The sequence below is a fragment of the Macrotis lagotis genome, chromosome 3 (genome assembly GCF_037893015.1).
Source record: "Macrotis lagotis isolate mMagLag1 chromosome 3, bilby.v1.9.chrom.fasta, whole genome shotgun sequence".
NCBI classification, from domain to species: Eukaryota; Metazoa; Chordata; class Mammalia; order Peramelemorphia; family Peramelidae; genus Macrotis; species Macrotis lagotis.
Genome location: NC_133660.1, coordinates 271916465 through 271929949, shown reverse-complemented (window position 1 = coordinate 271929949; position 13485 = coordinate 271916465). Strand labels below are relative to the sequence as shown.

General features: G+C 52.3%; 1 protein-coding gene across 4 annotated transcripts in view; it reads right to left on the bottom strand.

Annotated features, from left to right (window-relative positions):
• Window positions 1–13485, bottom strand: part of CSTPP1 (centriolar satellite-associated tubulin polyglutamylase complex regulator 1) — a 187701-nt gene that overhangs the window by 10187 nt on the left and 164029 nt on the right. For all 4 annotated transcript variants that reach the window (XM_074230588.1, XM_074230587.1, XM_074230589.1 and 1 more), the window contains 3 exons: window positions 4286–4371; window positions 2690–2885; window positions 1902–2011 (listed from right to left, as the gene is read on the bottom strand). In XM_074230588.1, coding sequence (XP_074086689.1) covers window positions 1902–2011; window positions 2690–2885; window positions 4286–4371 — 392 coding nt within the window. The remainder of the gene's footprint in view (window positions 1–1901; window positions 2012–2689; window positions 2886–4285; window positions 4372–13485) is intronic.

Below are 13485 nucleotides of genomic sequence, written 5' to 3'. Positions count from 1 at the left end.
GCCAGGCAGCTCTAGCACTGACCCACCTAGGATGCTGAGGGGGGCACCAGGGGCTCTGCAAGGGAAGGGGCTGGTGGGGGCTTCCAAGCACCAGAGGAAGACCCTGAGGTTAAGAGGAACTAGGCCTAGGTGTGCTTGGAAGCACTTGGGAAGCTGCATCTGATAACACTCAGAAGGAAAGCTTTCCTAGTTCAAAGGCTTAACGTCTCTGGACAGACGCGGCCCACATCTGCCTGTCCAGGCCCGTGGCCTTCTGGTGTGTCGCACCGAGACCAAGTGGGGAGGCCCACATTTCCTACGCCTATCTCGCTGGGAAGCCCCCCAAGGCTGCTAGCTGGGCTCCCAAACCTGCGCGGCCTGCCCTTGGGGAGCACTTCTGAGTGGGACAAGCATACCTTACTTTGCTGCTTGACTTACTCTCTTGTGTTTTGCCAGTGGAAGGTTTGTGGTCTAGAGGCACCATCTTGCCAATGGCGCATGCTTATACCCTCACACTGGTCATTCTGCTGAATTTCCTTGATATTAGATTTGTTGCGTACTCTGGGATTGGCAGATCTTGGACATCCCTATCTCACCTGACCCGGGCTCAGGGAAGACGATGGCCTTCACCAACAAATGGGGGGGTGCTCCCCCTTGCCCTCCCTGCTCCCTGAGCCACAAGGCCATTGGAGAAGACAAGATAAACTTGGTGGATAAAACAGCAGCAGAGCTTGAGAGGGCTGACGCCAGTTCTGCAAGAGAGCCTACTGTGGGGGACATGTCAGCCAGTGGCACCTGGTGAAAGGAAGAATTGATGGGGGGCCCGCTTCCTTCTCCTTGTACTTTAAGAACTAGTGTAGCCACCCCCACCTTGAGCAGCCACCACCGGGGGCAGTGGGCACCCACGGATGGTCAGCTTTGCTTAGCAACAAAGGATTTTTTTTTTTTAGGTTTTTTGCAAGGCAAATGGGGTTAAGTGGCTTGCCCAAGGCCACACAGCTAGGTCATTATCAAGTGTCTGAGGTTGGATTTGAACTCAGGTCCTCCTGACTCCAGGGCTGGTGCTTTATCCACTGTGCCACCTAGCCGCCCCAAGAAAGGATTCTTAACCTACCTAAATTGGTCCCTTTGACAGAAGATGAGTGAACCCTTAAATTGACAGTATAGTGGAAACAATTTTGAGATGCACTGGGAAACCAAAAAATTCGTGTGACTTGCTTTATTGGACTATTTGCTTTCCTGCCGTGGCTGGAACCAAATCCACAATCTCTCCGAGGTATGCCTGTATTCAGGGGGTGGGAGGCTCAGTCTAAACTCTTGATGATACCTTGGGGGAAGAGCGGGGTGAGGACACTTGGGTGACAGCGGCCCTCACTTAATCTGGCCAGCAGGAAGAACGAGGTTTGGGGTGAGCGTACAAGGAAAAAGGGGATCCAGAAAAAGACTCCAAGATGAAGGCAAAGAGTTCTAAGCAAGACTGAGGGACCCCCATCCCCAAATCCTTTCAGCAACTGGGGTCAGCTGGCAGTGGGGGTGGGCCAGGGCCAGGTAACCCACCCACTGAGCAGGGAACAAAAGCAGGAAGGTATCGGTGCCCTCCTGCCCTGTTTTCTTTGCTCCCCTAGAATATGTGGATTTTTTTTCTTCCTGAGAAGACCTCCCTTGCCAGACCTTAGCACTATTTACAGATGGGATTTTCGTCTTTGATATATAATCTCAAGGCCCGCTGGGTAAATACGTGGCTCTGCCTAACGGTGGGCCCCTCCCTCTGTTTTGAGGGGTTGGGTGGCAAGGCTTCTATAGGGAAGGTCAGGCACCAGGCTGTCCTCATGCCAGCGCAGGCCTTAAGATGGGGGAGGGCATGGTTCTCAGGAAGGTTCATGCCCTGATTTGAGAACCAAACCTTGCTCAGTGTGCCTTACCCAGGGCTTGGTTGATCCCATGATGCTTGGAGAGCGCCACGAGGAACCCGTAGAAGGTCAGTCTCTGAACGTTGCTCAGGACTTCTTTAACAAGCGCTGGAGGGGGGCAGCTGGAAGGCAGACCAGGGAAGACCAGAAATCATTTGGGAGCTGGGCAGCCAACCCCAGGACTCCTTCCAAAGGAGGTGGGGGTACCCAGCGGACACTCAGACCAGGCATCCCAGCAGGTGCTCAAAGACAAGGCCCGGACAAAGACTGGGCTTCTGTGTTTATTGGATGCTGACTGACCATGGAGGCATGGACTCAGCCCCCTTTCAAATGCTTTCTGGGTATGACCCTGAGCCAGTCAGTGAACCTCACTGTGCCTCAGTTTCCTCATCTGTAAAATGAGGGGTTGGATGCAATGGCCTCCAAGGTCTTTTTGGCTCTATCTCAATGCTCCGATGACTTAGAATGCCTGGGAGGTAGATGAGGGAGGTGGGAGAAGCAGCTGCTAGCCACTCTTAAGCCTAGATTGGGCAGCTCTCTGGGCTCCATTCTCATCTGGGTGAGGGAGAGATGCCAAGGGGACATGAAGTTTTGTAAACAAGTCAACCTGAGGGTTTTCCAATCAGTGTAGTCTGGGGGCCAATGGCTCCCTTTCCCTTGACCCCATGAGCCCGGAGGCTCCTGGAAGACTCAAAGGTTGAAAGAGAGAGGGATGAGTGCAGCAGGACCTTCTTTCTCCCACCATGCCATCCTGCCCATTGCCCATTCCAACCCTTGACCATCAGACTCCTTCGACTCACCTGTACTTGTGGCGGTCACACAGGTTCTCCAAGTACTGATAGAAGAGTGAGGCTTCCACGCCCTCCAGGGTGCTGGTTTCACTCAAGGCGGGCCGCTGACGATGCTGCCCACTGGATGATGTTGGCACTATGACAGTGTTGGGGTTTTTGCCTGTCAGTAAGTCCTGATAAATGGCAGCCACACTCTCCAAGAATTCTGGGGAACCAAGGGGAAACTTGACTCAGACCATTTTGCTAGGTTCCTTGGCCCTGGTACCGCCCTCAGTTCGGCTGACCTCTAAGGGTACAATTCTATATCAAAGAGACCTCTGAGACTTGGGAAGTAAGGTGGGGTGATGGGGATAGGGCACTATGAGCATGCCCAGGCTCATGATGGAGGAGTCAGTCTCAGCCTCAGCCTCAACATCCAAACAGTCACCAAGGTCTGAGGTTTTTATCATCTCTCCCATGTGCCCCCTTCTCTCTTCTGACTGCCCCACCTCTGATCCATCCCTCATCTCCTCATGCCTGGACTCCTGCAATAGCAGCTGGGGGTCAGCCTGCTTCAAGTCTCTTCCCACTCCAGACCAGTCTTCATTCAGACACTAAAGAGATTTCCCTAAAGTTCAGGCTGACCCTGTCAGCCCTCTGCTCACTAAATCCCAGAGGTTTCCCATGACATCCAGGGTAAAATGCAAACATCCCCTGCTTGGTTGTTTTTTTTTTTAATTTTTGCAAAGCAAAGGGGTTAAGTGGCTTGCCCAAGGTCACACGACTAGGTAATTATTAAGTGTCTGAGGCTGGATTTGAACTGACTCCAGGGCTGGTGTTCTATCCATTGCACCACCTAGCTTCCCCCCACCACTAGATTTTTAAAGCCCTTTCCAAGCTGACCTTCATTTTCTTTCACCTTATTCCTCTCTCCACACGCCCTCTGAGTAGGTAACCCTCAAACAAGACCCTCCATCTCCCAACTGTGGGCATTTTTCCAACTGTCCCACCTCCAAGTCTCTCAGGCTTCCCCCAAGTCTTCCCTTTTGCAAGTCCTTCCCCAGGGTCCTCAATGTTGGTGCCTTCCCTCTGAGCTCCTCTTTGTTTATCCTGCTCAGATCTGATGTGCATGGTATCCTTCCTAATAGATTGGGAACCCTTGGACAGCACCTCAAACCCTTAGCACTGGGCCTGCATGCAGTAAGTGCTGAATAAATGCTTACTGACTTGAGTCAACTCCCTCTCCAAGGTCTGACAGCTTCATAGAAGCAGCCATGGTTAAGAGGGCAGATGAAGCAGCACTGCGGTCACCCTTCCTGCACTTACAGCAGTTCTCTCAGGGCCTGTAGTGGCCAGGACTCAGGTCCTGACCAGCCTCTAATCCAGAACTGGGGGGGCTGGAGGGGAAGGGGAGAGAGAGAGAGAGAGAGAGAGAGAGAGAGAGAGAGAGAGAGAGAGAGAGAGAGAGAACGAACGAGAACAAGACAGCAGAGCTCTTTCAGTTACTGAAAGAACTGATGAGTCCTCTAGACCTAGGCCAGAGCAGGCAAGACTGTCAGGGCAGGGAAGAGGGAAGTGGAGGTGAGGCCCAGTAGGGACGGGGCGGCGGGGATGGCCTCTACTCACCAGAGTAATAGAACTGGATCTGGAAGGCAAAGAGGAAATCGGAAAACGACATGAGGCAGTCCATCGCATCATCCATGAGCACGATCCTGGGGAGGGTGAGAAAGCTGCTCAGACCCCAGCCCCCCAATCCTGTAGGTGAGTCCATTTTTATAAGAGACGTGAGTGTATCACAAGAGGCGTGGCCGGGCAGCATCTCCGACAGCGGCATCTCATCCAGCCTGCCACTCTCGAAAAAGAGTCCCTAATGAGGACCATGATGATGACACCTTTTTTATATAGTATTTTATACACATTATCTCATTTGATCTTCAAAACAACCCTGAGATATGGGTAATGTTAAGATCTCCATTTTACAGATGAAGGAACTGAAGCAGACAAGTTAAATGACTTCCCCAAGGTCACACAGCTGTGGCACAATTCAAACTCAGGCCTATTGTGACATCTAGAATCCATGGTCCTATAATTGTGACATCTAGAATCCATGGTCCTATAATTGTCTATAAAATTACTTACTTGGTAACCTAGCTGCCTCTATCTTACAACCTATCTTCCATGAAGTCACTCAGATTTTCTTTTCCCTCCCCAGGGAACTCATTACCTGGCAAGGCATCATTGTTAGCCTCTACAATTTTGCCCATTGTCCTTGGTTCCCACCTCTGGGTTTAGGCCTCACAAGTCCAGTCTTCCACATGACAGCTTTTAAAATACTTAGAAACAGCTCCCATGACCCCGAGTCTTTCCTTTCCAGGTTAGACATTCCCAGTTCCTTCAGTCAGTCCTCCAAGCCCATGGACTCAATGCTCTTCACCCACCCCACCACCTTTGTTCCCTCCTCCACTAAATGCCTTCCAGTTTATCAATGTTTTGCAAATATGGTGTCTACCACAACTGAGTCAACACACCAGTATGGTCTGACCAGGTCACAGGACAGGGAGACCTCTCATGGTCCTCAATCTTCCTGCAAGGGGTGGTTTTTCCCTTAATGTAGAAAAAGATTGCATGAAATTTTCTGACTGCCATATCCTCTGTCACCATCTCCCCCTATCTCCAGAGCACCAGAACTTCTCCAGACAAACTGCTACTTAGCCACACTGCCCTCATCTTGGACTTCTCGAGGTGCTTTTCTGAATCCACATGAAAGCTTTTCCATTTGTCCCAATGAAGTTTCTTATTTGATCTGACCCAACCTTGTAGCTTCTCCAGGTCTTGAGATTGATCCTGAGTTGGTCCTGTTAGTCATCACTCCCAGCTCTGGGTCATCAGATGGGCAGGTCAGTGACACCTTTGTCAAAGTTAGAGCCTGGGCTGTAGGTCTCTGGGACCTCTGCATGAGAACCCCCTTTCAGGCAAACATAGTTTTATTAATGACTGTTCTGTGGCCATTATGCCAGTTACAAATCCAACTAGCGGCATTCTCATCCTGCCTACATTCTTCCATTTTTTCCCACAAAAAGACCCATTCAGCTGATAGAGAGGGTAAGAGGAAAGATGAAGGAATGAGGGGAGAGAGTTGGTCTGTGATGCAAGCAAGGACCCTTTTAGATCCTTCAGCCACAAATCCCTTCATTCTGAAGCATTTAACTCATGGTCAACATGGTTTATCTGGATGGGCAAGTGCCCATGAAGAAACTAAAGTAAGGGGGAGGCTAGGTGGCACAGTGGATAGAGTGCCGGCCCTGGAGTCAGGAGTACCTAAATTCAAATCCAGCCTCAGACACTTAATAATTACCTAGCTGTGTGGCCTTGGGCAAGCCACTTGACCCCATTGCCTTGCAAAAACTAAAAAAAACAAAAAAACAAAAAAAAAAAAACTAAAGTAGGCAAGTTAAATGACTTCTCCAAGGTCACACAGTTGGCACAATTCAAACTCAGGCCTTCCTGACTCAAAGTCCTCTACTATCTATTGTGACATCTAGAATCCATGATCCTATAATTGTCTACAAATTTACTTTGTAACCTAGCTGCCTCTCCACAACCTATCTTACAAGAGGTCACTCAGATTTTCTTGGAGACCTCCCTGAGAAGGGAACTCACTACCTGCCCAAGGCATCATGCCAATAGGACCAACGAGGCAACATTACACTCCCAACCCAGACATGGTGAAGTATGGAAGGGCATGGCAAGGCATGGTATAGCAGAAGAGTCTGGTGTTTGGGACTCTTTCCTAGATAGTAAGTAGCTCTAAACCCCATTCTGCTTAGAATTCACTAAGTGGTCATTTAACCTTAGAGGCCTACAATTTCCTCATTTATAAAAGGAAGCAACTGGATTGGTGAAGGCTGACTGCAAAACCATGGCAGGGTCAACAGTGATGAGCCTCTGAACGAGCTGAGATAATGGAGAAAAGTCGATGGTAACAGAAGGAAGGGGTTAGGAGTTTTTGAGCTGGGATGGGGAAGAGGGAGGACCATAGAAGGGTAAGAAATCTGATGTTCAGGGTGAACAGATGATGGTGAACAATCTGTTTGGCTTCTGTTTGCTCTCCTCCTGGGAAATGATCTTTGGATTAGAAAGGACAGAACGAGAATGGCTACAAGGGAGGGGATGGCCAAGATCTTTAGGGAAATATCAAGAGCACCTTGATGCCTTTGGAGAGTTCAAGTCACCCTGGCCCAAGTGAACACCTGCCCAGGCTACTGGTGGCCAAAGCCCTATCTTGGGGTGTCTGAAGAGCAAAGGCAAATGGGAAAGGGAGCATAGAGGCAGGGAAGAGAATGGAGTCTGCAGACTGCAAGCCGCCATGTGAGCCTTTGGTTTTGACTTTGAGGGCATATGATTAAAGGGACTGTTAGAAAACACCTTAAAAAAAAAAACAAGCAGTGCCAAGCCAGGCCTAGATAATTGCCTTTTTGGATACATTTCTTAACATGGTGGGATGGGGAAATGCTCTAAGATACAATTCGATGTTAGCAAAGCATCTGATAAAATCTGTTGTGCTATTCTTACATAATGGATGGATGGGGCAGAAGAAAATGCAAAATGGTCACTTGTCAGTCAGGATTGTGTCAATGAAAGCCTGGAAGGGGGTCTCCGGGAGACCTCAGAGACCTGCACCCAGGGCCCTAACTGGACAAAGGCCTGGCTGGCCTGCCCATCACATTTACAGGTGACTCAGAGCTGGGAGTGATGGCTAACAGAACCGAACCAATACCCAATTCATGGTCCTGATGGCTAACATTTATTCAGTGATGATGGGTCAGACTCTGTGCTAAGCAACTTACACCTATTTTCTCACAACAATCAGAGAAGGGTCAGACATTAACCCTGGGAGGTAGGTGATGTTAGGATCCCCATTTACTGACAAGGAAATCGAGGTAGACAGAGGGGACATGATACGGAGTCCCACAGCGAGTACGTGTCTGAGGCCAGGTATGAATTTAGGTCTTCTTGACTCCAGTCCAGTCCTCTATCTAGCTGTCCCCAAGGTAAGGATAAGCCTAATAAACTGGAGGGCAGCCAGAGCAGGGAACCAGGGAGGTGAAAATTTGTGCACTGACACGTGAAGACTGGTTTAAGCAACAAGACATGTTTAACCTGCAGAGTAAAAGATTTGGGGGACATGGGAACTGACTCTTTGTGCTTAAAGCCCAGAGGTGGGAACCAAGACCAATGGGCAAAGGTTGCAGAGAGGCCAGTGGAGCCTGGCTGTAGGGAAGGAAACACTGCCAAGCACTTATGCTCCCAATCTTTGGTGGTCTTCAAGCTCAAAGTGAGGGCTGATTCTTCAGGGTGCCCTGGAGGGGCCCCTCCTGGATGATCCTTTAGGGCAGAGACCACAAACCCACCCCTCTGCCCTTTCCTCCTGGTGCCAGCTTGGTGTCCATCCTTCAGGGATATTTTCTCATTCCTTTCTTTACTGGTCCTGATGGCCTCTTCTGGGTCTCTTCTTGCTCTGGAGGCTCTCTCAGGGTCTGCCTATGTGATTTGCCAGTTCTGGGTCAGTTCCCAAGCCTACAAAAACTCAAGCTTTACTGGAAGCCTCTTCAGTCAAAGAAAGTCAAGCCATGTCTCCCTGCCCCCCCCCCAGGGGGCTCAGTCCAGAAGAACGTCAGGATGACATGAGTTTGTATTAGAACCTGCACTGTACCCTGCATTGAAGCATCACCCGCCTCTACCAAGATGGCAACGAGGGCAGGATGGGCCCCGGAGCCCAGGGGCCCTGCTTCCAGATCTGGCACCTCCCCACCTGGGGGTAGCGCTGGGGGGATCCTCTCTGGTAGGACCCTGAACAACAGCATCTGCCCTCCTGGCTGCTGTGGTTGATTGTAAACCCTACTCCTTTTGGTTGACAGCCTCGGTATCTAGGACTATCATTATTTCTCACATTTGTCCAAAGGAAGAAGCTGACTTTGTAATAGAGAATCCCTCAGATTCCAATTCTATTCTGAACTTACTGTCTCTATTACCCTGGATAAGTTACTTCCCCTCCTTGGGTCTCAGCTTCCTCATCTTTAAATTAAGGAGTTTGGCCCAGATACCTCTCGAGTCCCTCAAATTCTCAATCTAGAACCTGAGGAGGAGGGCTCTTATGTTGCCAAGGCGGACATCAGAAGGCCGGGGGCCTAGTGGCGATTGTCTAATACCACCACAGGAGGGAGCCCTTGGGTGCTGAAGATAGACCCCCCAGTTTTCCATATTGGGAAAGGAAGCAAACATTGGGGCTATCCCAGTAAGGGGCTGTGGTCGTTGCTCTTGTTGGGTTTTGCCCATCTCTGTAGCAGCAGAGACCCTGGCCCAGCCCAGTTTTGGGGATGTGGGGAGGGGTGCAGGGCTCCCCAGCCTGTAGTGGCTCACATCCATTCTGTTTCGGCCAATGCCTCCTCCCTCTGACTCCCTAGGCCCCACCGGCTCAGCCAGCTGGGGGGCTTCTGATGCCCTCCCTCCCATCCTGCTCAGGGGGCACCGGGGCCAGCCTGCCTTTACGGCTTCTGGGAAGAACATGGGCTGAGTGGATCTCAGTCTCAGGCAAGCACATTGTCTTTGATGAGTTGTGCTGCTCCTGCCTTCCTTGTCCTTCCTGTCTAGGGTTGGGGCCTCCACTTTTAACTCTCTCCAGGAAGGGGGAGGCCCTGGCACTGATGGTGAGGCAGGGGCCCTGTGTCTCTCCCAGCCCAGCGGCTCCCAGGGTGACCTGGGAATTCACTGCCCCCGGACTGGCTTTCCTCATCTGCGAAGGTGATGGGATGTCCTGGTGGCCCTCTGTGACTCCATCTGGCTCTGGAACCCCGAGCAAGGGAAGGGCCCCCTCTCTGAGGCTCCGTTTCCTCCCTGTAGAAGGGACAGGGCCTCTTGCCAGGGTATAGGGGTCAAAAGAATAATGGACGGAAGACTCTTTGCAGACCCAAAATGCGCCGAGTCAGTTCTGATGATGTGACAGAGGCCATCTGGACTTGCAGGCAATTAGGCCTGGGTTCCCTCCCCTCCTGTCTTGGCTCATGATCCCGGCTTCCCTTGGGCAGCCCCCTGGGGCTTGGAGTGGGCAGAGGGCCTCCATTCCAGGCAGGCCCCCAATGACAGACTTTTTGGATGGCTCAGGGCCACTTCATCATTGCTCCTGGTTCTGGGTAGCTGACCCAAGAATCAGACTGGTCTGAAACGGAGCACACTGGGGCAGGGGAGCTCCTTGAGGGTCTCCCATGTACACAAAAGTCTTTTCTATTTGGAATGTTCTTTGCTTAAGCAGACTTTCCTGCTTGGGGGTCTCTTGTCTCTTCACCATGCCCCCTCCCAGGCAATTTGGGTTGTGACTTGTCCAGAGCCACATGGCTTGTGTCAAGTTCTGAAGTTGGATTTGAACTCGGGTCCACTGTGCCACTCAGCAGTCCCCTTGGGCATGATCTAAATGAGAACTCCAAGGGGCTTCAGGAAGGTGCATGTTGCACAGTCTTCAGCCTCCAGCCTAAATCTCTGCCTCTTGAAGGCTGCTTTCCCAGGCCTCAGGGTTGTGCCCTGAGGGTTTCACACTGCTGAGCCCAGGCTGGGCTTGGGGGGAACATTGGGGGGTGTCTTTCAGTTCTGCCCCAGCACAAGCATCCTTGTGGACAGTTCTTCTCTGGAGCTCTGCCTCAGATCTCTTGGACACGAGGTTGAGCAGCCTTCCATCTGAGGGGCCCCTGTTGGACATGCCAGCTGCCTGTGATACCCGGGGAACACAGACAGCCCCCCTCCTCCCCTCACCCCAGCTTTGATGTGGAGTCAATAGGGATGGTTGCTGCCAAAAGGCATCTGTACAGATTGCTTGGCTTGTGTTCTGTTCCCCCAGCATCCTCCTGGGTGTGAAGGAGCAAGGTTTAGGGGAGAATAAATGAACATGCCTGGTTCCCAAGGGCCTGGCTTCACAGAGGGCCCCGTGAACAGGGGCGCTGCTGCCGAACAGGCTGGGGGGCTGAGCAGGAAAGGGGCATTCAGCACAATCTGGATTACTCGGAGGGGGCTGACCTTGCAGCTTCTCCCTTGCCCTCACTGACTCCCTGTTACCAAACTGATGCCAAAGAAGCCAATGCTCCAACCTGCTGACAGGTTGCTGACAGGCCTCTTACCATGCCATGATCTGTGACACTGATTGCAGCGTCACATCCACTTGCTATGACTCTGACTCTAGGAGATGGAGGGGGCTCCGTGGATTCCTGTGGTGGCAGACTGGCAGACTGAAGTGTGTCAGGGCAGAGGGCTGGGGGGTTGGAACCCACAGCCTCAAAGGATCACACACAGGACCATCTTTAGAGCCAGAGGTGAGGAAATGAAGGCCTGGAGAAGGTGAAGGCATGCAGCCCCGTCTCTAGTCTGAATTCGAGTCTTGAATCATAAATTGCCCAATAGACATTTCTCACACTCCACATATCCAAAGTCTCATTCTACCCAGGGCTCCACTATCCACCAGTGGCCCTGTTTCATAATCTTGATGCCATTCTTGACCATCTTTCCTGCTATCAGAGCAGAGGGCAAACCCTTTTGCTCCTCTAGGCACAGCTTCTCTCAAACCCATTCCCTTCTCTTCTTTTCACAGAGCTCCCATCTTGCTTTGGAGCCTGGTTCCCTCCCACTGGGATGATGGCAATAGCATCCTCTGGTCCTCCTGCCCACAGCCCTTCCGCACAGCTGCCAACATGTGGGTGCTACTACTTTCCGTGCCATTCTCTATTTACTAAGCTCTGCAATAAGATATGCCCCCCCCACCTTGGTTTGCCCTTTACAGTCTTTCAGGACCTGCTTCCACCCTTTCTGGAATCATTATTACCTTCCTTCATCCCCCAACTCACCTCCCCTGGCTCCCCTTGCCCAGACTCTCCTCCAGGCTGGAGTCCCTGGCTAGCAGGAGCATTGGAGGCCCAATCTGAGCACCACTGGCCACTGGAACCCTCTTTGGGCTGGCCTGGCTCCCTCCTAGTCTTCTTCCTTGCCTCTTGGCATACACCCCAGGGGACTTGAAGTTCTTTGTGGGCAGGGACTGTTGACCTTCTGTCTTTGTTAACTTGGCACAGAAGAGGCACCATCAAAGCCCTCAGGGACAAAAGCCCTCAAAGACAAAAGCCCTTGTGGACTGCCTGCACCCTAGAGCTTTTCCTTCTGTGATGATGTTTCTCATAGGATATGGCACAGAGAGGGTCTACACCTCAGGCCCGGCCACAGACAGAGGTGGGACCATCCCTAGCCACAGGAAGCCAACTCCTCCCCACCTGTCTTGGGGCATCGGAGTTGTGAGTGAGATATGGCCTGCTCAGGCTCCTTAGATAGGGTGGCCGAGGCCTGGTTTCTTGGCCCACCCACCCTCCAGCTGCACCTGGGGCTCTTCATGCTTGGATATTAATAAAACCCCTCCGCTGTCTGCCTCAAGTCATGCTCCCTGACATTCTCTGACCTTCCGTGCCCTCCTAATATTTGTTATCACTGCCTAGCAACAGCCCCTAGAAAACTTGAGAGCTCTGGCCAGAGAGCTGTGTCTTTCTTCTCTGGCCTCTGTGGCCTCAGAGTCCGGCAAGGGGCGCTTTGGGGAGGCCGGGGGCGGACTTGGCCGAGCCTGGAGTGGGGCGAGGAGGACGATGGCTCTGTGGCAGCCCTAGAGAGGTGTGGAGGACAGCTTGGAAAGGGAGACACTCTACAAATATCCCTCCCCATTTCCCAAGGGTCCCCACAAGAGGCAGCTCCCAAGTCCCAGGAGCCAAGGGTGTGACAGGAATTTCCCCACGAATGCTTATGACTCAGGAGGCGAGCTAGCATTCTGCTGGGCCCCGAGGGGAGGCCAAAGAAGCCCAGGCACATGGGTGTGGTCCCTGCCACTGCATGGGGGAGCCCTCAGGGAGTAGCTGGGGCTTCCTAGAAGCCAAAGGCCCAGTCTGGAAGGGTCTTCTGGGAGGCCGCTGCCTCAGGAGCCTCTGCTCCACCAACTGAAGCTTATGCATCTGGCTTGCCAAGGGTCCCTGGCAGATGCCCCGAGCAAGGACTCGAGGTCAGATCCCACTCTCTTTCCCTTAATGTGGCCCTTCTGTGGCCTGGGGGGCAGGGCAGGGGTAGAAGGACTGATCCTAGGACTCTGATGGATGGAGGGAAAGAGGGAGGGAAGGGGGCCAGCCCCCTCACGGTGAGGTCCTCAACTTGCCTGAAGAGCTTCTCCCACCTGCTGCTCTCAGGCCGGCCTGGGACACACAGCCTGCAGATGTGCAGAGACAGCCCCCCGAATGGGGCCTCCAGTTTACAGCAGCCTTGAGGATTAAATTCCTTGACACAGACATCATCCAGGCTGAAGCTTCCTTCTGCCGCTGCCCCCAGGCCCCGGGGCCCTCTGGACCTAAGCCCACCAGGGCCATGGAGTCCTCAGGTCTTCTTACAGCAGCACAAAAGTAACCTCACAGACTGGCTCATCCAGGGTGGGTGTCCTCGTCCACCCTATTCCCAGGGGGAGCAGAATAGCCAAATGACTCTGAGGTAACACTTCCCCAAGTTACACCAACACCAACTGGAAGCAGAGTGGGGCAAAGCATGGCCTTGGAAGGGACACAGATGTCCCTATAAGGACAGTGGGGATGGTGAACCCTGCCTAAGGGTGATCGTCTCTTGGGAGGCTCATGGCTGAATCAACCCTGTCATTACCCTGATGCTGGCACCGGTACTGCCATGGATGCTCCCTGGGCAGACAATGTCATAGACACAGTGGGACTTCCTTTGATACAGGCTGGGAAGTCTTACATGCTGATAGCAGACTT